This window comes from Bombina bombina, chromosome 12 (genome assembly GCF_027579735.1).
Source record: "Bombina bombina isolate aBomBom1 chromosome 12, aBomBom1.pri, whole genome shotgun sequence".
In the NCBI taxonomy this organism is placed as follows: domain Eukaryota; kingdom Metazoa; phylum Chordata; class Amphibia; order Anura; family Bombinatoridae; genus Bombina; species Bombina bombina.
The window spans coordinates 50,932,068-50,954,161 of NC_069510.1; the positions used below are offsets into that span (position 1 = coordinate 50,932,068).

Below are 22,094 nucleotides of genomic sequence, written 5' to 3' on the forward strand. Positions count from 1 at the left end.
AGCTACGTAACGGTGGGGGAGTCCGGCTGCCATATTTACCCGGTATTACACAAGTTACCGAAAGTGATTACTACAGAAGGTGGCATGGCAGGAGGGATATACTGCAGGCGGATCTTCGGTTCTTATATTTCTAGCACAAATAATGTTAAGGGAAGTGATGAATGTCCCTTTAAGTAATTTGTAGCAAAGCCAATTATTGTGCAAGCAATGCAGAACAGTTTTCATTTTAAAAACTTACATTTTTTGGACGTTTCTACATCTTCACCCTTTCTCTGTGCAGTTAGAATTGCCTGCAGAACAAAAGATACAAAAAAGAATGAGAGTTTAAATATTTTACACAACATTATAACATAAAAATAAGTACTCAAATTACACTTGATGTAAAGATGCGATCATGTGATTTCAAGTCTGGGATCATATCATGGGGGATTGCTTTGGCTTCTACGCATGCCCCCCAGTCCGATTCCTGCGTGCATCAAAGGGGGAGGCTGCAGGACGCCCCATGCCATCTTAACAGCGTTAAAGCCCAGCACTTTTAGGATGGCATGGAATGTCCAAAGAGCGTGAATGGGTTAACTTTTTTTCCTGTTAGGTATTTTTACTTATTGTGAAAGTGCAGGGGATTTCCTTGCATTACTACTTAGACAAATGTGGTACACTACACACCCTTTATACACACACACGTAAAAAGGTTAGCATTTATATGTTTCTCTCTTACATGTGTGGTATAAATTACTGGAGGGTAAAGAATGTATTTCAGAATTTAGGAGGGTGAAATAAAAAAAAAATGTAGGTGAATAAAGTCAAAACCAAAAATGTTAGAGGAGCTTTCAAATTTTAGGAGCCATGCCTCCCAGGAATTGCGATTGACTCCAAGTAGTTCATTTTATAAGCAAGAAGCCCCAGCTAAATTATTTCCTGTCCGTAACACACTGTACTTTTTAAAATTACGCGATGTACTTAATGGACTATAAAAAAGGGACAGTCACGTCAAAATGAAACTTCTTTGATTCAGAGTACACAATTTTAAGCAACTTTCTAATTCACTTCCATTACCTTAATGTGTTCAATCTTTTTATAAGCACAGTTTGAGGAACTAGCTCATACTGAACAAGTGCAAGATTCACAGAATATACATATATGCATTTTGAGATTGGCTAATGACTGTCACATGATGCATTAGGAAGGAAAGTAACTGACATCAGGAAAAAAAAAAAAAAAAAAAAATCTACTACTAATGTCTTTTTAATAGGGTATTGTGTTTAGTGGTTCTTTAAATACAGCGAAATTGCACAAACAAATGCATCATAAGAAGAATGTAATAACTGAGTTGAGATTTTTTCTGACGAGTTTCAAAGTTCTTTAATTTCCTTGTCCTCTATCATGTGATAGCCATCAGCCAATCAGACTCATTTACATATATGCAGTGAACTCCTGCACATGCTTAGTAGGAGGTAGTGCCTTAGAAACTATGCACTATTTAATAATGCTGTATCTGAATCCTGAAAGTTTAAAGATTTCACTCATGTCCATTTAATGTAGAGTTTGACAAACCGAGGGAGCCAATGGCTTCTAACTTTTTGGGTTACTCTAGTCTACATATATGTATATATAAAAACCACTGCTTGGCTCCTACATATTCTCATTAGCTCCTCAATTTTAAACAGATTTGTAGACCCCCTGCTTTAACGTTATGCCAACTACTGCTAATCAAGGCTTGACCAATGCCAAGTGCTATTTTGCCATGGCAAATATTTAGGGTGATCCGGCACGTAGACGAATTCAGCCGCCATCTACCACTGTCTCACAATTCCCCTATTTTGAAGGGTAAACCATTTCAGCTAAATGGTTAGCAAGGGTTGTACCCATTGTTAGACACTGAAAAATCACAACAAAATGCAGGAGTCTGATTGCATTTACTATAACAAGAGCAAGTCTTTACTACTACACAATTTAGCCCTTATCTACTCTTTTGCAGCAGTTGGCCTTGATAGACCGCTTTTTACTAGCTTTGTTTTCTCACATTCTTTTGCTAATGAACATAAACCGCACAAAGATTCCAAAGCATATGACAACACCACAGTATGGCCCTATAACAATATTATAATCATTACTAAAAAGGAAGTAAAATATCTCCTGGTGTACAATTATTAGAAAGAAAAAAAAAAGTGTATAGGCATTTAAAAAGGGACATGAAACTCAAATTGTATCTCATGATTCATAGAGAGCATGTGATTTTAAACAAATTTCCAATTTACCTCTAGTATAACATTTGCTTCATTCTCTTATCCTTTTTTGAAGGAGCAGCTATGTACTATTTAGTTAGCTGAATATATCTGGTGAACCAATGACAAAAGGCATTTATGTGCAGCCACCTTAGCTACCAGCAAAATGGATTACACACTGTCTCAATTGTGGAAAAAAGAAACAAAAACAGTTAATATGTTTCCATATAGTTTAGGTTTGACACCTGTTTGCTTGGCATGAGACAGCAATCGCACAAAACTAAAGGACCGGTAAATACAGTAGATTTGCAGGATAACAAGACAATGCAATAGCACTTAGCCTGAACTTCAAATAAATAGATTTTTTTCTGACAAATTTCAGCTATGTCTATTTCCACTGCCCCTATGTCATGTGACAGCTATCAGCCTATCACAAATATACATATATTCTGTGAATTCTTACACATGCTCAGTAGGAGCTGGTGGCTCAAAAAGCGCAAATATAAAAAAGACCACTACTTGGAGCTAGCTGAGCACATCTAGTGAGCCAATGGCAAGAGGCATTTGCCTGTTTACAGACCAATCATCAGCTAGCTCCCAGCAGTGCATTGCTACCCCCAAGTCTAACTGGGTATGCTCTTCAGCAAAAGGATACAAAAAGAACTAAGCAAGTTTGATAACATAAGTAACCTGGAAAGTTGTTTAAAACTGAATGCTGCATCAGAATCACAAGTTAAATTTTGACTTAGACACTGAACCCAAATTTTTTCTTGCATGATTCAGATAGAGCATGCAATTTTAAGCAATTTTCTAATTTACTCCTATTCATTTTTTTTGTTCTCTTGCTATCTTTATTTGAAAAAGGCATCTAATCTAAGGAGCCAGCAAATGGTTTGTTCAGAACCATGGACAGCACTTGTATATTGGTGCTGTCCAATCAGCAAGGACAACCCAGTTTGTTCACCAAAAATGGGCAGGCATCTAAACTTACATTCTTGCTTTTCAAATAAACATACCAAGAGAATGAAGAAAATTTGATAATAGGAGTAAATTAGAAAGTTGTTTAAAATTGCTGCTCTATCTGAATCACGAAAGAAAAAAATTTGGGTTCAGTGTCCCTTAAAGTCCCTTTTTATGGAGAAGTGGAGCTGTCCTACTCAATGTGGAGAAAGGAATCCAGCAACATCACTGCCCACTCGGATACTGTTTCTTTAAGAGTTGTATGTTTAAAAAACAGTCAGACTATTAATGGAGGAAATAGCAGAACATTTATTGCCAAAAGCCAATATGAAATAGCACAGAAATCTACCACCTCCAACCCACAGCCGGACTGCACTGTCAGATCAGATTTGGTAAACATCCCATGCGACTCACCAGGCACGCATAGATAGCTGGGTTTACATCCAGTGACTTGGGCAGTTTAACCTAGACCACTGGTTCTTAAACCTCTACTCAGGCCTCCCTAACAGGTTGTGAGAATTACCTTGGGTGAGAGCAGTTAAAATAACCATGTTTACTAATTATCTGATTATTTCACCTGTGCTCTAGTTCAGATAGCCACAAAACCTGGCCTGGTAGGGAGGTCTGAGGAAAGGTTTTAAAACCAGTGACCTAGACCACTGGTTTTCAAATCTGTTCTCAGGCCTCCCCAAATGGCCAGATATTCCATACCAAGTCCGTCTCTCCCCTTTTAGGTGGAGAATTTAAAAAAGGGACACAAAACCCATTTTTTTTCCTTTCATGATTTAGAAAGAGCATACAATTTTAAATAACTTTCTAATTTACTTCTATTATCGAATTTGCTTCATTCTCTTGATATCCTTTGCCCGGGGTCTTCTGACAGGGGAAGATTGACAGCTCCTGCCCGAACAGGATTGGCTGTGCGTAGGCAGGGGGCGTGTTGCCCAGGAGCGTGCTTGTGTGTAACGGTAAATGAGGGCAGCGGATTGCTGCACGCAAGAGAAGCCGGGCAGACAAGATTGAATATGTATGCCCTGTCCGCACGAGGATGATAGAGCTCATTGGTGGGTCAATAACATGAGGCATATATGTACAGCCACCTATCAGCAACTCCTGAGCATACAATGTTCTATCTGAATAATATTCAGGATAAAAAAAAAAAAAAAAAGTTTTATGTGGGGAAACTCTCCCTAAGGGTGATGGGCAAACCAGACGTGGACTCCTTGCCCAATGTGCCTAGAAGGATATGGCTGCAACTCACTGAGGAGGCACAAACGATTGTCTGGGGTTGCCATTTCCCTTCAGAGAGGAATTGCCTGGTATTTCAAGACTGAACTGACCTTGTTAGGCGGGATCAGACTGATATTTATACTAAAGGAAAGTTCTCCTCTGTGAAAAGCACAATTGGGCTAAAAGTAGCTACTGCAACTGGCAGTAGCTACTTTTAGCCCAATTGTACTAAGTCACTCCGCTGTTCATTCCTGGCAGATTGCTTCTCTTTCTGCATGTATTCAAACTGTCATAAAGTCCAACAATTCAATGTGTGACAGTACTGAACTAAATGTAACCCAGTCATTCATTATGGTATTTATTCATAAGATAAACTTTGGAAAGCTATTCCATATATCTACTACTAGACTGTGAAAATTACCCCTATATAATTTACAACCTTTATTTAGCTTTTTATGATTCTTTTCATCTTGAACTAATGACAAAACAAGTAAATGGCATACATCATTCATAATAGCTGGTTATAACCAGGCACCTTTCTGATTCTCCACCCAAAACAGGGTCTAACAAGTTCCAGAGAAATCCAAAAAATGAACAAGGTTTATAAACACCAAAAGGGCTGTGTAACTGGACTACAAATTGTAAATGTTTGCCATTTAAAACAATTGGCAAAGCTTTTGCAATGCATTGATTAAATTTGATGCATGGGAAAAAAAAAAAAAAAAAAAAAAAAAAAAAAAAAAAAGGAAATGCATTACCATACACCCGATATTCAAACAGTACCTAACCCTTGCTCTTTGAAGAGATTAGCTACAAATGAAAGATCAGAACACTACAATTATCAGCTAGGAGCCCGTACCTATTTGAAATACACAAAACTCAAAAGGAAGAGTTATCAATGTCTGGTTCCAAGTATCCAGGAGACTACAATGTTTACCAAACATATGAGAAGCTTCAGCAATACAACCATTGGTAAAAATAAATAAATAAAAAAAAAAAATAGGACAGGATACTAGGCAGATAGCCAGCATATTTAATGATTATACTCAAAGCCAAGATCCTAAAATGGATATGCCAAGTGCAGTGACAGTGTTAAGGACTGCATTAGGTACTAGGTCACCAATGCATTTCATAGCTCTAACAAAGATAAAGCTCAAGCAAAATACTGTTCTAACGGATTATCTATTGATGTTTTCATTGGGTTAACATTCTGTTTTAATATGGATTTTCAAGATAACGCAAACAAATGCTTGTCTTTAAAGGAACATCAAAGTATATAAGTCAGCCGTACATATGTTTAGAAGCCACTAAGTTATGGGTATGTATTGAGAACATGAAAGTCAAGATTCTTATCTAAAATGAAAGGCTCCCTGCCATTTGTCAAGCCCTGGCATAGTATATATCAGTTAGAATGTGTATTGCAGAAGATCTGCGTATAAAAACGTTAAAAAAAAAAAAAAGGTATTTAAAACTAGAATATTGATGGCCAAAATTTAAAGGGACAGTAAAGCCAGATTAAAGGGACAGTCAAGTTAAAAAAAAAATAAAAAAAATTCATGATTTAAAAAGAGAATGTAATTTTAAACAACTTTCCAATTTACTTGTATTACCAATTTTGCTTTGTTCTCTTGGTATTCTTAGTTGAAAGCTAAACCTAGGAGGTTCATATGCTAGTTTCTTAGACCTTGAAGGCCGCCTCTAATCTGAAAGAATTTTGACAGTTTTTCACCACTAGAGGAAGTTAGTTCATGTGTTTCACATAGATAACATTGAGCTCAGGCACGTGAAGCTCCTAGGAGCCAGCACTGATTGGCTAAAAATGCATGCCTGTCAAAAGAACTGAAATAAAGGGGTAGTCTGCAGAGGCTTAGATACAATGTAATCACAGAGGTATAAAGTATATTATTATAACTGTGTTGGTTATGCAAATTCTGGTGTTTACTGTGCCTTTAAGAAATAGCATGCAACTGTAAACGTTACATTTTGCTTCCATCATCAAATTTGCTTTGTTGAAAATGTAAAACCTCAGAAGCAGGAATGCACTACTAGGACCTAGCTGAACACATTGGGTGAGGCAATAGGCTTATTTTACAGCCAATAATCACCAACTAGCTCCCAGTAGTGCATAGCTACTCCTAAGCCTATATACGTATATCTTTTTAAAGGATACCAAGAAAATACTGATTTAGTTAAAAGAATTAACTTGATAGATTGTTTAAAAATCAAAATCTTTAGTTTACGGTGCCCCTTAAAGGGACACTAAACCCACATTTTTTTCTTTCCTGATTTAGATAAAGCATGCAATTTTAAGCAACTTTGTAATTTTCCTATTACCAATTTTTCTTTATTCTCTTGCTATCTTTATTTGAAAAGCAAGAATGTAGACTTTGAAGCCGGCCCATTTTTGGTTGAGCACCTGGGTTGCACTCACTGGTGGCTAAATGTAACCACCAATCAGCAAGCACTATCCAGAGTTCTGAACCAAAAATAGGACAGCTCCTTAGCTTAGACTCCTGCTTTTTCAAATAAAGATAACAAAAGAACAAAGAAAATGTGATAATAGGGGTAAATTATAAAGTTGCATGCTCTATCTGAATCATGAAAGAAAACATTTGGGTTTAGTATCCCTTTAAGATATTATGTGGTTATGGGACACACCCCTTGAAAAGCCTTTTTTAAAGTTACATTGGCTTACAGCCATTAGTGCAGCCAATCAGAGGCCAGATTTAAATGAGCTTGTGCAATCATCAGTCAATGTAGGAAGTATAATAGCCTAAGACTAAGTCTTGAAATGTTTTTTTTAGAGTTGCTTAGTTATGTTGAATTAATCATCTTTAGGTAGTTACATGGGACAAAGGCTGTGGGATTACAAAGTAACTTGAGAAAGTCTCCAACTATTGCGTGAAACATTGTAACAAACTAATAAAGTGAGCCTGCACAAAACACATACACAGAAAAAAATAATAGTTCCTAATAAGCAATAATATGATTTCTGGTATCATATTTACAGGGTAAGGCCCTAACAGCATTTCCTCACGTACAAACACAGCCAAATAAAGATAGGCCAGGGGTTAATAAAACAAATATGGTTACACTTTGTACTGAGGTCTGTGTCTCTTTAGACTGATCACGTGTTCTGGAGGATATAACTGTTTAGTCACATTCTACAGGAGGCACGTGTGCCAGATTCCTGAAAGCTCGAGGAGCTTATCCTGGGTAGCCCGATATGAGGCCTAGGGACTCTTGGGCTCGCCTACAGAAGCACCTAGACCCATTTTTTTACCTGCTTTGACTTAGACTGCGCGGCGGTAGGTCCTTTCTTTCTCAGCACGGTCACGGTATCCCAGTCGCTCTCGGCCATGTTTAATAGTTTGGATTGCTGCACTCTCACTGACTCACCGAGTCAAGGAACTGAGACCAAGCAACACAAATCTCGCGCAAGGATTGGTAGTTCTGTCTGTCAATCACTATATTGCGAGCGATAATTGGCTGAACACTTCGATCGATTCTTACAGGCTGAATCTTGAGGAAAGATCTGGAAAACCTGGGCTTGAGTCTAACGTGAGTGAGGATTGGCTAGTTTTTCCTGAAGTCCTCATACCGATTGGACGATAAGATATCTATTTTCATTGGCTTCCCATCTACTTCTGCTGCGTATATCATTAGCTACAGAAACAGAGCAAAGTCGCAGCCCATTGGCTGATGTAACATTAATACTGCATGGGCTCATAAAAAGTTCAGTTAACCCCTTCATTATAAATAATACTAATAATAAAACTTATAGAAAAAAACAATAAAATAATGATTATTGTTTATAAACATATAATTACCATAATAACAGTCACATGATAAATATCTACATATATATTATTTGACTGATTTTATGGTAATTATATGTTTATAAACAATAATCATTTTATATAATCAATAATCATATGTCTCAGTGGATATTTGTCACACCAAACCAAAAACAAAATGGATTTCAAATGTATTTATGGAATACTTGGTGGATCTAGTCCTGTCCATTGGGAATACTCAAGTGTAACCCAGGGGATATGGTGAGGTACATCACTTCTTCCTAAATCAACTAATCTATTTGCCCCACTGCAAAGTAACAATCCGTTTTTGCAGTTTTCAGAAACATATTGTGCAAAAGTACTATGGTTTTTTACCCCCAAAACACAAATACATATACAGTAAATATACACAGGTACACTAACACTCACTATTTGTTTTCTTTAGGATACATAATTATGCCTGTGACACCAGAGTGTAAAATAAATTTATATGAAATTACTGTGAATAATAAATATATACTATCAGTATTGTGTAGAACTAAAACATTTTAAAGGGACATGAAATCCAAAAAAATTATGTCAGGATTTAGAAAGAGCATGCAATTTTAAACAACTTTCTAATTTACTGCTATTATCTAATTTGCTTCATTCTCTTCATATCCTTTGCTGAAAGGCATATCTAGATAGACTCAGTAGCTGCTGATTGGCTGCACATAGAAACCTAGTGTGATTGGCTCACCCATGTGCATTGCTATTTCTTCAACAAGGATATCTAAAGAATGAAGCAAATTAGATAATAGAAGTAAATTGGAATGTTGTTTAAAATTGTATTCTCTACCTTAATCATAAAAGATTTAATTTTTTGTTTAGTGTCCCTTTAACTATTAAAAGAGATTATGCAAAATACAATGAGCAAAAACATTTATATTTCTCAACCCTAATTGTGCCATGTCCCTAGACACTATGGTCTATTTTCTACATTGTAATCTCCTGTCCCTACAAAAAGCTACACATAGATTAGTGAAGTGGTTTATATTTTTATATTTATTTTCTGACTTATCAGACTTTTCAAGAGATGTAATCCCTGGCCTGTTTTGGATTTAAAACATACACATTTTGTAAATAAAAATATTTTCTGTGCATATTCTTAGCAATGCATTGTTTCATTGCTGACACAATCTAAGTATCTGTAAAATTGGTTCTTTCCATAACATTATTGCCCTGAGCACGCAGACTGCTGGGTAATAAGTAACTTTTACAAGATAAATATAACATTTGGTGTTTCCCTATTTGATCAGCTGAAATGTAAGCATTTCTTTTCAGTAAGGTTCCCAGCATGACCAGCAGGGGGACACTGAGTCATAATAAGTTATGAGCCTTCCGGGCTCCCGTAGAATAAATACTAGGTTATTTCTTCCTGTACGGTGCCCTAGTGGCCCATAATAAAGCAGTGGAGGTGAGAGGGAAGCAGGCTCTGTGCACATGAGCAGTTTGCAGGTGACAGTCAGTTAAAGGGCAGCAGCATGGGGACAATGCTGAGAGCAGTGCTGCGGGCTCCAATGAGGAGGATCCTGGCATCTGCTACAGGCAAGTACTGGCCATGGGTCCCATCTATAGATATATAATAGTGAGTGTGTCTGCATAATGTATATATGCACTGTGTTACTAAAGATCTGCTTACCTACAATTTTAAATAATTTTGTTAGCAACATTTACATTGTTTTACAGTACAGGGACATACCCCTGAGAAAGCACCTTGAGCGTGTTTATCTTATCTCCTTTTGCTGTGGCCAATTTAAAGGGATATGAAACCCATTTTTTTTTTTCCTTTTATGATTTAGACAGAACATAGAATTTTACACAACTTTCCAATTTGCTTCTATTATTTAAATGGCTTCCTTCTCTTGTTATCCTTTGCTGAAAGGTTTATCTAGGTAAGTTCAAGAGCAGCAAATAACCTAGGTTCTAGCTGCTGATTGATGGCTGCATATATACACCGATTGTCATTGGCTCACCCATGCTGCTCCTTCAACAAATGATACCAAGAGAATGAAGCAAATTTAAAGTGAAAGTAAATTTTCATATACTGTATTAATGCCATGGATTCACATACTAACATTATATGTAGTCGCTAACTTATTTTTTTTTTTAAATTCGTTCTTATTTTCAAAATTTTAATCTTTTATCATTCATACCGTCCTGTTTTTTTTTTAAAGCTACATGTAAGAGTGGTCCCACCCGCTCTATACGTCATCATCTATGCTCGCTCTCGATATACGAAATACCCTGTTTTATCCTGGAATAAAGAAAAAACCTGATAAAAAAAAAAAACTTACTTTAAAGGGATTTGAAACCTTTTTTTTTTTTTTCTTTAATGAATCAGGTAGAGCAGGCAATTTTAAGCAACTTTATAATTTATTCCACGTTTCGTTCTCTTGATATATTTATTTTGAAAAGCAGGAATGTAACCTTAGGAGCCGACCCATTTTTGGTTCAGCACCTGGGTAGAGCTTGCTGATTGATGGCTTAATGCAAGCGCTACCCAGGGTGCTTTATCAAATAAAGATACAAAGAAAAATTGAGAAAGTTGCTTAAAATTGCCTGCTCTATCTGAATCAAAGAAAAAAAAAATTGGGTTTAATATCCCACCCAGCTATCACATGCACACACAGTCTGTACCTAATTGTCCTCAGCAGAACAGACTAGATAAGGAAAACCTAGGTTTAAATATGCTGCACATGTTGCTTTTCAGAAACTAAAATCCTTTTTTAGAAATACTTATTTCTTAAATATTCACACAACTAATATACTTTTTTTAAAAACACAACTACATATTATTCCCAGGTTAATCTTTGCTTTGAATACATTGTTATATCTAGTGTTTATTTACTATTTAATGTCCCTTTAAGAGACTTTTCAATTGACTTCAATCAAATTTACTGCATTCTCTTGGTGACCTTTTGTATCCTCAGGAGCAGCAATGTATTACTGGGAGCTAGCTGGTAATTGGCTCACCGGATGATCTCAACTAGCTCCCAGTAGTGCACTGCTCCTCTAGTGCTGATTTAACTATGTGTTTAACCCCTTATTGCATGCAAGCAACAGTTCAATAATATAGCGCTCTAGCACATTAGAGCATTTTCTTTTTACTTAAAATTCCAGGCTACATTATTCCTGGACATTTGTTTTAAAGGGACACTCAATCAAAATTAAACTTTCATTATTCAGATAGAGCAGCCATTTTAAACAACTTTCCAATTTACTTCCATTAAAAAAATGTGCACAGTATTTTTATATTTAAACTTTTGGAGTCACCAGGTCCTACTGAGCATGTGCAAGAATAAGTGTGTATGCATTTGTGAATGCCTGATGGCTGTCACATGGTACGTGTATGCATTTGTGATTGGCTGATGGCTGTCACATGGTACGTGTATGCATTTGTGATTGGCTGATGGCTGTCACATGGTACGTGTATGCATTTGTGATTGGCTGTCACATGGTACGTGTATGCATTTGTGATTGGCTGATGGCTGTCACATGGTACAGGGGGAGTGGAAAAAGACATACATTTTTAAAATTGTTAGAAAAAAAATCTACTACTCATTTGAAGTTCAGACTAAGTGATATTGCATTGTCTTGTTATCTTGCATTTGTTGATTATGCAAATCTACTGTGTTGACTGGTCCTTTAATTCTTGTGAATGTCTCTGGCAGGTGTCAGACTGCAGTTTTACCAAACTGACTATGCAGCTGAAGAGGAGCAGCAAGAAGAATATGGTAAATTTCCTGGCACTGAAGAACAAGCACCTTATTCCTTGTATCCCACCCACATACCCACCACCCCCCTACAGAAAGTCCTTCTATCTGCTGGATCTGCTGTGATGTCACTATATGACCCCTACAGACACGGTGAGAAAATAAATATTTTATCTAGAGATATCTATAGTAACTAAAATTACCATATAAATCTATTATCACACCATTAGACTTTAGGACAGCGATGTCAACACTAGCTTGCTGAATATTTAGATCCATTAAAATGATATAAAACCCACATTTTTTTTTCTTTCATGATTGAGACAGAGCAACTTTCTTATTTACTCCTATTATCAAATTTTCTTCATTCTCTTGGTATCTTTATTTGAAAAGCAGGAATGTAAAACTTAGGAGCCTTCCTATTTCTTGTTCAGCACCTGGGTAGCGCTTTTTGAGTGGTGGCTAAATGTAGCCACCAATCAGCAGGCGCTATTCAGGGTGCTGAACCAGAAATAGGCCTGCTCCTAAGATTACATTCCTGCTTTTCAAATAACGATACCAAGAGAATGAAGAAAACAATGATACGATTAAATTAGAAAGTTGCTTAAAATTGCATATTATATCTGAATTATGAAATTAAAAAAAATTGGATTTCATATCCCTTTAAGTAGGAGCATTTATGAATAAAACCGATGTCTGTAGAAGCAAAATGCACTTCATTCCCATGCGGGTGTGTGACATAGTTTAAAGTGAAGGTCAATTTTAGCCCAATGGACTACTGCAATTTACACAACAACGCATATGCATCCTAGTCGCTAACTTTTTTATTTTTATTAAAAATCACATTTTATTATACTTGCGGTTTCCTTTGCTGCTCCTCCCTTCCACCACTTCTTTAGTCAACTCTAGTGACGTAGCGAGCGGTCCCACACGCTCTCTACGTCAGTCAAAAGCTTGTGCACAAGATGTCAAAGAAACTGCGCATGCGTAACTTCACCGGAATCGCGCATGCATAAAAAATTGGTGGTCCGTAAGGTATCCAAATAACAAAGAAACGGAATACGCATGTGCGTCTCATGCACGAGCGTGAGAGGTATATGACGCAAGTTGCTGCTAAGCGCATGCGCAGAAGTGAGTAGTGACGTTTAGAAAAAGGGGCAGAACGCCCGGGGGGGGGGGGGGGAAACGGAGATTGGAGATTTAATCTGAAAAATCTGTCAATCAATATTGGCAAGATGGCGGGCAGACAAAAAAAATACAACGGGGGAGAATCTGAAGGTAAAATATAAATGATTTTGTGAACAATTAGGCGAAATCATGAATGAACATCAAGCTTATCTTTCATGAACTGCAGAACGTATGGCAGCAGTTTTGCAACAATATTATACATTAGCAGGAGCACTAGATGGCAGTTCTACTTCCTGTAATGTAGTGCTTCCGGCATGTGCACTCTACCTACCTAGGTATCCCTTCAACAAAGAATAACATGACAACGAAGCAAATTTGATAATAGAAGTAAATTGGAAACTTTTTTTTAAATTGTATTCTCTATCTGAATCAAGAAATACATTTTTTTGGGGGTTTAATGTCCCTTTAAGTACTGCTCATGAGCCACAGAGAAGTGCTTGTCCCAGCAGATGCAGCAGTTCGCTGCGGCTCCCAATCAGTACTTTGACTGTGTGTTTAACCAATATATGGAAAGAAGTGAAGATACACAAGTAACTCACTGCTTCTAATAATAGGAGGACGCATGAACAACTATATATACAAATATGATACAAATTATTCAGAAGTCCCAATGATATCCAAGTTCCACTGTCCGTGGGGGCTGCGCTCTTGAAATTTCCTCAATCGAATCGGTGTTTTCTACAAAAAGAAGAACAAACATAGGCGCCTCATTGTGCAGTTATCATCAAACAAGGCTATATGTAATAAGTAGAAACCACTCACTTGGTAAAAAGCACAGTGTGTTCTTTAACAGGCAGGCCAGGACATCAGAGCGGCTTGGCTAGCTCCACTCAGGATAAATGTAGCGAACCTCTCCGATGGTTTCTATGCTAATCCGGCAGACGTATGGGCTCACCTCGGCTTCCAGCTAATAGATCCGTGTTGTAACAGGCAAACGTGCGCCCTCTGTAATCTGTGTAGTATATGTCAATAGAGTCTCAACAGCAGTCCATTAAGGTGTGGACCAGGCCACTTTTAACAAACAAGAAAACTTGTTTGTTAAGTGGCTTGGTCCATAGCTTCTGTCACAGAATGCAACAATAAGTGCGTACCAATATGGCGGCACCCAGTATAAAGATGCAGAGATTTACCAACTGGCTTCTGTAATGGGTTAAAATCAGATAACAGCTTTACAGACAGCTGCAGGTACAGGATGAAAGTGAATAGCATAATGAGTAGTAACCATCCTACTGTAGTGGTACCCAGCAGTTGAACACCCTTTTCATTTCCTTCTCTTTTGGTTCTCTAGATATGGTTGCTGTCCTTGGCGAGACAACAGGTGCACATGCCTTAGAAAATCTTCGGGACAAGATGAGAAATGACCCAGAGGGTTTCCAGATATTGCAGTGAGTATTCATTTCTGATAGTAAAAAAATGTGGGGCGTTCATTCTTATATAACCAATAGAAAACAGTTATTTATCTTTTGTAAAACAGACTACGTCTTTTGTCTTGTGTGGTATTAATCTAGTTTATTCTGTTTGCAGGGAGAGACCGCGTATCCGCATATCTACCCTAGACGTTCAGCGTTTAAGAGAAATGCCAGATGGGACATTTGGACGAGAGTATGTTCGCTTTTTAGATGTTAATGTGAGTAGTGGGGAGTAAACCGAAACTTGAGGCACATATTCTATATCCTTAAAGTTTTGTTTGTTTTTTAAAACAATTCACAAAAGTGCATATTAGGAATATTAAATGGATATGAAACCCATTTTTTTTTCTTTCATGATTCAGATAGAGCATGCAGTTTTAAGCAACTTTCTAATTTAGTCCTATTATCAAAATGTATTAGTTCTCTTGGTATCTTTATTTGAAAAGCAGGATCGTAAACTTAGGAGCCGGCCCATTTTTGGTTCAGCAACTGGGTAGCGCTTGCTGATTGGTGGCTACGTTTAGCTACTCAGGTGCTAAACCAAAAATAGGCTGACTCCAAAGCTTTACATTCCTGCTTTTCAAATAAAGATACCAAAAGAAAGAAGAAAAATTGATAATAGAAGTACATTAGAAAGTTGCTTGAAATTGCATGCTCTATCTGAATGATGAAAGAAAATTGGGTTTTATATCCCTTTAAATGTGACCAAAGGGACAGTAATTGTCTGACCCATTGGGTCTGAAGTAGACCATAAACATCAATGCAGTATGTTCCCTATTAAAGTTAGACTTGTGTGCGGCGGAAAAATTTGTTTCGGTTCGTTTTGTACCGATTTGGATTTCTTCAAATTTAATTTTCGTATCGATTCAAATTCAGATACATTCGAATGTATTCGGATTCGAATAAATGCAGATATATTCGGATGTATTCGGTTCGGATTCGATTCGTAAATTCGGAAGTTTGGTATGTGTTAGGTGGGATGTGCTGTGTATTAGACTAGTATTATGTACTGTATATTAGGTGTAACCCATCTGAATCAACATAAGTACCAGCTACACAATATGCACAGAGCTAGCAGAGGTATATAACCTAATATACAGTACATAATACTAGTGTAATACACAGCACATCCCACCTAAGTACCAGCTACATAATGTGCCCTGAACAGAGCTAGCAGAGCGATATAACCTAATAAACTGTATAATACTAGTGTAATTGTGATAGTCCATGGCCATCCGAATGTAACAAATCCGAACCAATTCGGATTTATTCATTACAAAAGCATTCGGATTAGTTTAGTTTTGTTGCTAGGGTAATTCGGAAACTCGAATCGATCCGAAGCTCCGAATTTGACAAATTCGTCCAAATTTTGATTCGGAACGAAACAAAACGCACATGTCTAATTAAACTGTGTGATGCTCAGTCCCCTATATGTTGGCAGTACAATCTGTCTCTTTTTAGTGGCCACATGAGTGCGCTATTTTGAAGTGAATGACACGGGCAGTATGGGCTCCAACTGTACCACCCTATGACATGTTTTTTTTATGATATAAACATGATTTTTTTTTTAATGTGATATGAAACCCATTTTTTTTTTTCTTTCATGTTTCAGATAGAACGTGCAATTTTAAGCAACTTTCTTATTTACTCTAATAATCCATTCTTCTTTGTTCTTTTTGTAATCTTTATTTGAAAAGCAGACATGTAAGCTTATGAGCATCACCTGGGTAGTGCTTGCTGATTGGTGGCTAAATGTAGCCACCAATCAGCAAGCGCTACCCAGTGTTTTGAACCAAAAGTGGCCCGGCTCCTAAGTTTACATACCTGCTTTTCAAATAAAGATACCAAGAGAACAAATAAACATTGATAATAGGAGTACATTAGAAAGTTGCTTAAAAATGCATTCTCTATCTGAATCATGAAAAAAAATGTGTTTAGTATCCCTTTAAATAAAAGTGGTCAGCCTTTTTTTTCTAGAGCTCCAAAAAGACCTGCAAACGTAGCTCATATTTCTGTAGTTATAGAGTACAGCCTCTTGTACTATCAGTAATGGAAGGGAGCTGAGCCAACAATTAAAGGGACACTGAACCCAAATTTTTTCTTTTGCGATTCAGATAGAGCAATACATTTTAAAGGGACACTGAACCCAAATTTTTTCTTTTGCGATTCAGATAGAGCAATACATTTTAAAGGGACACTGAACCCAAATTTTTTTCTTTTGTAATTCAGAAAGAGCATGCAATTTTAAGCAACTTTCTAATTTACTCCTATTATCAATTTTTCTTCATTCTCTTGCTATCATTATTTGAAAAAGAAGGCATCTAAGCTTTTTTTGGGTTCAGTACTCTGGATAGCACATTTTTATTGATGGATGAATTTATCCACCAATCAGCAAGGACAACCCAGGTTGTTTACCAAAAATGGGCCGGCATCTAAACTTACATTCTTGCATTTCAAATAAAGATACCAAGAGAATGAAGAAAATTTGATAATAGGAGTAAATTAGAAAGTTGCTTAAAATTTCATGCTCAATCTGAATCACAAAAGAAATTTTTTGGGTACAGTGTCCCTTTAAGGAACTTTCTAATTTTACTTCTGTTATCAAATTTTCTTCATTCTCTTGGTATCTTTATTTGAAATGCAAAAATGTAAGTTTAGATGCCAGACCATTTTTGGTCGAACAACCTGGGTTGTTCTTGCTGATTGGTGGATAAATTCATCCACCAATAAAAAAGTGATGTCCAGAGTACTGAACCAAAAAAAGCTTAGATTCCTTCTTTTTCAAATAAAGATAGCAAGTGAACGAAGAAAAATTGATAATAGGAGTAAATTAGAAAGTAGCTTAAAATTGCCTGCACTATCTGACTCACGACAGAAAACATTTGGGTTCAGTGTCCCTTTAATCCCAAACGTTCACAGATTTGAGTTGACAGAAAACATGTTTTGTATTATGTTTATATATACAGATAAACTGCGTTCATTTGCACAATTCCATTGCAGCGCGTTACTCCTGACACTCGCATGCCAGTGAAGTTTGTGGATGATGAAGAGCTGGCGTATGTAGCACAAAGATACCGCGAGGTCCATGATCTTCTGCACACGTTGCTTGGGATGCCAACAAACATGCTGGGTGAGTGTGAACCTGGTGTCGGCGAATCCATCATCACTGAACATTTAGTTGAACATTATGTTTTTGTTTTTTTCTCTCCAGGCGAAGTGGTCGTCAAATGGTTTGAGGCCGTGCAGACAGGACTTCCCATGTGTATCCTGGGAGCTATGTTTGGGCCTCTTCGCCTTAATTCTAGGTAAGCAATTCTTGCGGCGGATTCCAAAAACTTCTTATGTATTTACTTTAATAATTATTTCAAAGCTGAACAACCCTAGGTTCCAAGGTGTCTAGAAAATGTGTCGCTTCCACTTGGCGCTCTCTTTATTTTCTCTGCATGTGGTGCAGAAAACGAGAGAACACCGACCTTAGTTGACCCAGACCTTTAAAAGTCCAAAATTTCTCCTTACTAATTTTTTTGGTCTGGCATCTATATACTGAATCTGTTGTTATTGGTGACATTTATTTAGTAAGAAAAACATGAAAATAGTCTGATAGCAAAAGCTTAATGGACACCAAGGGTTCTATTTATGATAGTGCGGATGGACATGATACGATATAGCGTATCATGTCCGCCGCACATCGATAAATGCCGACAGCATACACTGTCGGCATTTATCATTGCACCAGCAGTTCTTGTGCAATGCCGCCCCCTGCAGATTCGCGGCCAATCGGCCCCTAGCAGGGGGTGTCAATCAACCCGATCGGGTTGATTTCTGTTTGCCGCCTCAGAGCAGGAGGACAGGTTATGGAACAGCGGTCTTTAGACCGCTGCTTCATAACTTGTGTTTCTGGAGAGCCTGAAGGCTCGCCAGAAACACGGAGCTTGATAAATAGGCCCCTATAGCTCTAAAGACTTCACAGTACTTGTTCCTTTATACATACGCTTCTTTTTTAAAGGGACATTATACACTAGATTTTTCTTTGAATAAATGTTTTGAAGATGATCTATTTATATAACCCATACATTTTGTTTTTTAAATGTATAGTTTTTCTTATTTTTAAATAACATTGCTCTGATTTTCCTAACCAAGCCCCAAAGTTTTAGGAGAATACTGACGTATACCTACTCCAGCTTGCTCCTGTTTGTGTAAAGTCTTTTCATATGCAGAGGAAGGGGGAGGTCTGCTATTTTCCCACTTGCAGTGGATGTTGCAGCTACCGTTTTTAACAGAGCTAAACTGGTTTTTAAATGGTTTTATACTGGATTTTTAGATCAGTATCTGTACATATTATTCTTTATAGTAGTGTCTATTACATGCAGTTATATGAAAATTGGTGTATACTGTCCCTTTAAGTTTAACGGGACAGTTAACTCCAAATTTTTTATTGTTTAAAAAGATAGATAATCCCTTTATTACCCATTCCCCAGTTTTGCATCAACACTTATATTAATATACTTTTTACCTCTGTGATTACCTTGTATCTAAGCCTCTTCTGATTAGCCCCCTTATCTCATGGCTATTTATTATCTATTGACTTGCATTTTAGACAATTAGTGCAGTGTTGTGCACAACTCCACGGGAGAGAGCACAATGTTATCTATATGGTTCACATGAGTCTCCTATCGTGAAAAGCTAATCAAAAAGCAAGTGATAAGAGGCTGTCTGTAGTGGCTTAGAAACAGGCAGAAAATTAAGAGGTTTAAATGTTATAAAGTATATTAATAGAACAATGTTGGTTGTGCACAGCTGGGGAATGGGTAGTTAAGGTGTTATCTATCTTTTCAAACAACAATTATTCTGGTGTAGACTGTCCCTTTTTAAGCATAAAAATACACCTATCAAGACATATTTCTTGCTTTGTGTGAAAGCCTATTTAAAAAAACAAACCCAGCCTTTTCCACAGAGTCCAAATGTGTGCTCTTATTGACTGATGACATAGGTTTCCAGTTCTGACCGTTTGATGCTTTCAGACAAAGCAAGAAGTATGTAGATTGCACCATGTTTTTGGGATATTTGTTTCCATCTATGCTTCACACTTAAATTGTTGCTTTCACAGGAGACTGAACATCCTGACCGAGCTTGTTCCTTGGGCAGTGCAGAATGGGCGCAATGCACGCTGCGTTCTTAACTTTTACTACGAGAAGAGATGGGAGCAGACTGTGGAATCACTGAGAGAGGAAATGGGAATCAGTCCTCCACCGCATGTCAAGGCTTAATTCTAATAATAGGACTATACCCACTGAATAGCTCAGCACCTGCCATCTGCAAAAATGTGTCCAAGGGAGAAAAATGCACTTCCCAAGAATACATTGTAAAGAAGAACTTTCTAGTTTGTTTTTTTGAATTACTGAGGATGTCATAAGCGACATGTACTGTACTAACAAAATGCCATATCTAAGTGAAATAGAATTAAGAATTTACATATGTTGACCTTTTTATTCGGCCAGAAAAAAAACCAATGCTGAATAAAAACCTGGCGGTATCAGTTATGCACCTCTAACCAATCCTAATTGGATGATAGGTACTTCTGCTATAGTTTATTGGATGATAGGTACGGTTAACAATTGTACCCATCAGCTGATGAGCGTAATTAGGATGTGTACAACAGATGCTGTATTAGTGTTAATTTAAATGTAATCAGCTTTTTACGAAAGAAAATAAATTATTTTCATTTGGCAGACAGAACATTTCAGAGTCTTAGTGAGGATTTTTTGGAGTTCTGGATTCTGAAGATAATTTTAAGGTTCTAAAACAGTTTCTTTGCAGGAAGAGTTTGGAAATCACTGTGTTAAAGGGATATTCCAGCACAAGCTATACGGAGTCAGAATAATTTGCTAAGCAAGTTAGCAATAAAGTTGGTTTAAACAAATTAAATAAGAAAAGTCTGCTTATCCTTTTCCTTTAAACACAAAGATTAGAGCATTCTAAAATACTCATTGGGAGTCACCAGTTGCTTAGAATGCTCTGAGATTGGCACTTCTGTGCTTTAGTACTGATTTTAGCGTTGTTATAGTTCCATTAAAAACTGTAGATATGTATTACCAACAAATTAATACTAAAAAGACAATGTAACACAATCTAAATTTCAAACAAGCAGTAGAATGTTTCATTTCCCTATCCTCTATATCACGTGACAGCTGTCAGCCAATCACACAAATGACTGCACAATTTGATAATAGAACCAAATTGAAAAGTTAAGGTTTATTTTGACTTTCATATACCTTTAAAGGGATAGTAAACACCAAAAATGTTATTGTTTAAAAAGATAGATAAGCCCTTTATTTACCATTCCTCAGGTTTGCATAAACAACACTGTTATAGAAATATACTTTTTACCTCTGTAATTACCTTGGATCTAAAAGCTTCTGCAGACTACCTCCTTATCTCAGATCTTTTGACAGACTTGCATTTCAAGCAATTAGTGCGTGCGTGAGCACAAATGTTATCTATATGAAACACATGAACTAACGCCCTCTAGCTGTGAAACACTGTCAAATGCAGAGGCGGCCTTCAAGGACATAGAAATTAGCATATGAGCCTACCTAGGTTTAGCTTTCAACTAAGAATAACAAGAGAACAAAGTAAATTTGATGATACAAGTAAATTAGAAAGTGGTTTCAAATTGCATGCCCTATCTGAATCATGAAAGTTTATTTTGGACTTTACTATTCCCTTTTAACGCCGTTCTATTCCGTCATAATTACACTGGGCTTTAAAGCCGTTATGACGGAATAGAACGTCATAGCTAATGGCTGTCCTGAAGCCTTCTGTGCTTCCAGGATTTGATTGCGGTCTGGAGAGCGTTCCTAGGGTTGTAGGGACGCCCCCCAGACGCGATCCAATAATTGAAATTTCGCGATCATGTGCACGATCGCGTGGTTTCAATTTGTCTACAGTGGAACAGTTGTTCCGATGTAGGCACTTTAGCCCTGTCACAAAAGGGTAAAAAAAAAAAGGCTAAGCAGACATTGCAAACTAAAAAAGTAAGAAAACCGTTTACAAATTTTGTACTGGAATGCACTTTTAAACATAAATTCTTCTACAGAACCTGGAAAATTTTTCACTTTGCACTTAAATAAGAGCCATATAGGATAATGACTGTGCCTTAAATATGTGTGATATGTGACAGTAAATGTTATGATTATTCATTTTTATTCTAATAGTTTGTTGGTATTTAGGGTAAAACTAGACAGTAAGGTCTAAATTCTATTGCACTTTTAAAACTTTGATACACATTAGAAACAATATAAATCGTTATAAAAGTCTAGCCAACCCCAAAGCAATAGAATCTATGCCTGTTTACAATTCACCAGCAAATACAACACAAAGCTGAAATGTATAATACTAAATATATTTTTAAAAATATGTATATGTATTTAAAAAAAATCAATATATATTACATTGATATTTTAATTATTGTCAAGCGCTGCTGTTATATAGTTTGAAAACAAATAAAATATATTTTTTAGCACATACCAA

General features: G+C 36.8%; 2 protein-coding genes across 2 annotated transcripts in view; one reads left to right on the forward strand and one right to left on the reverse strand.

The window, feature by feature from the left end:
* The window catches only part of EDF1 (endothelial differentiation related factor 1), a 32,195-nt gene extending 24,337 nt beyond the window's left edge, over nt 1-7,858 (reverse strand). Inside the window, exons 1-2 of the mRNA XM_053696184.1 lie at nt 7,699-7,858; nt 239-290 (exon numbers count right to left, since the gene is read on the reverse strand). Coding sequence (XP_053552159.1) covers nt 239-290; nt 7,699-7,776 — 130 coding nt within the window. The 5' untranslated portion in view covers nt 7,777-7,858. The remainder of the gene's footprint in view (nt 1-238; nt 291-7,698) is intronic.
* A 1,751-nt stretch (nt 7,859-9,609) lies between these two features.
* COQ4 (coenzyme Q4) lies at nt 9,610-22,094 on the forward strand. Its single transcript, XM_053696165.1, has 7 exons — nt 9,610-9,799; nt 11,926-12,120; nt 14,444-14,540; nt 14,680-14,782; nt 17,565-17,694; nt 17,776-17,869; nt 19,672-22,094. The coding sequence occupies exons 1-7, from the start codon at nt 9,736-9,738 to the stop codon at nt 19,829-19,831; spliced, it is 843 nt and encodes a 280-aa protein (XP_053552140.1). The 5' UTR covers nt 9,610-9,735; the 3' UTR covers nt 19,832-22,094.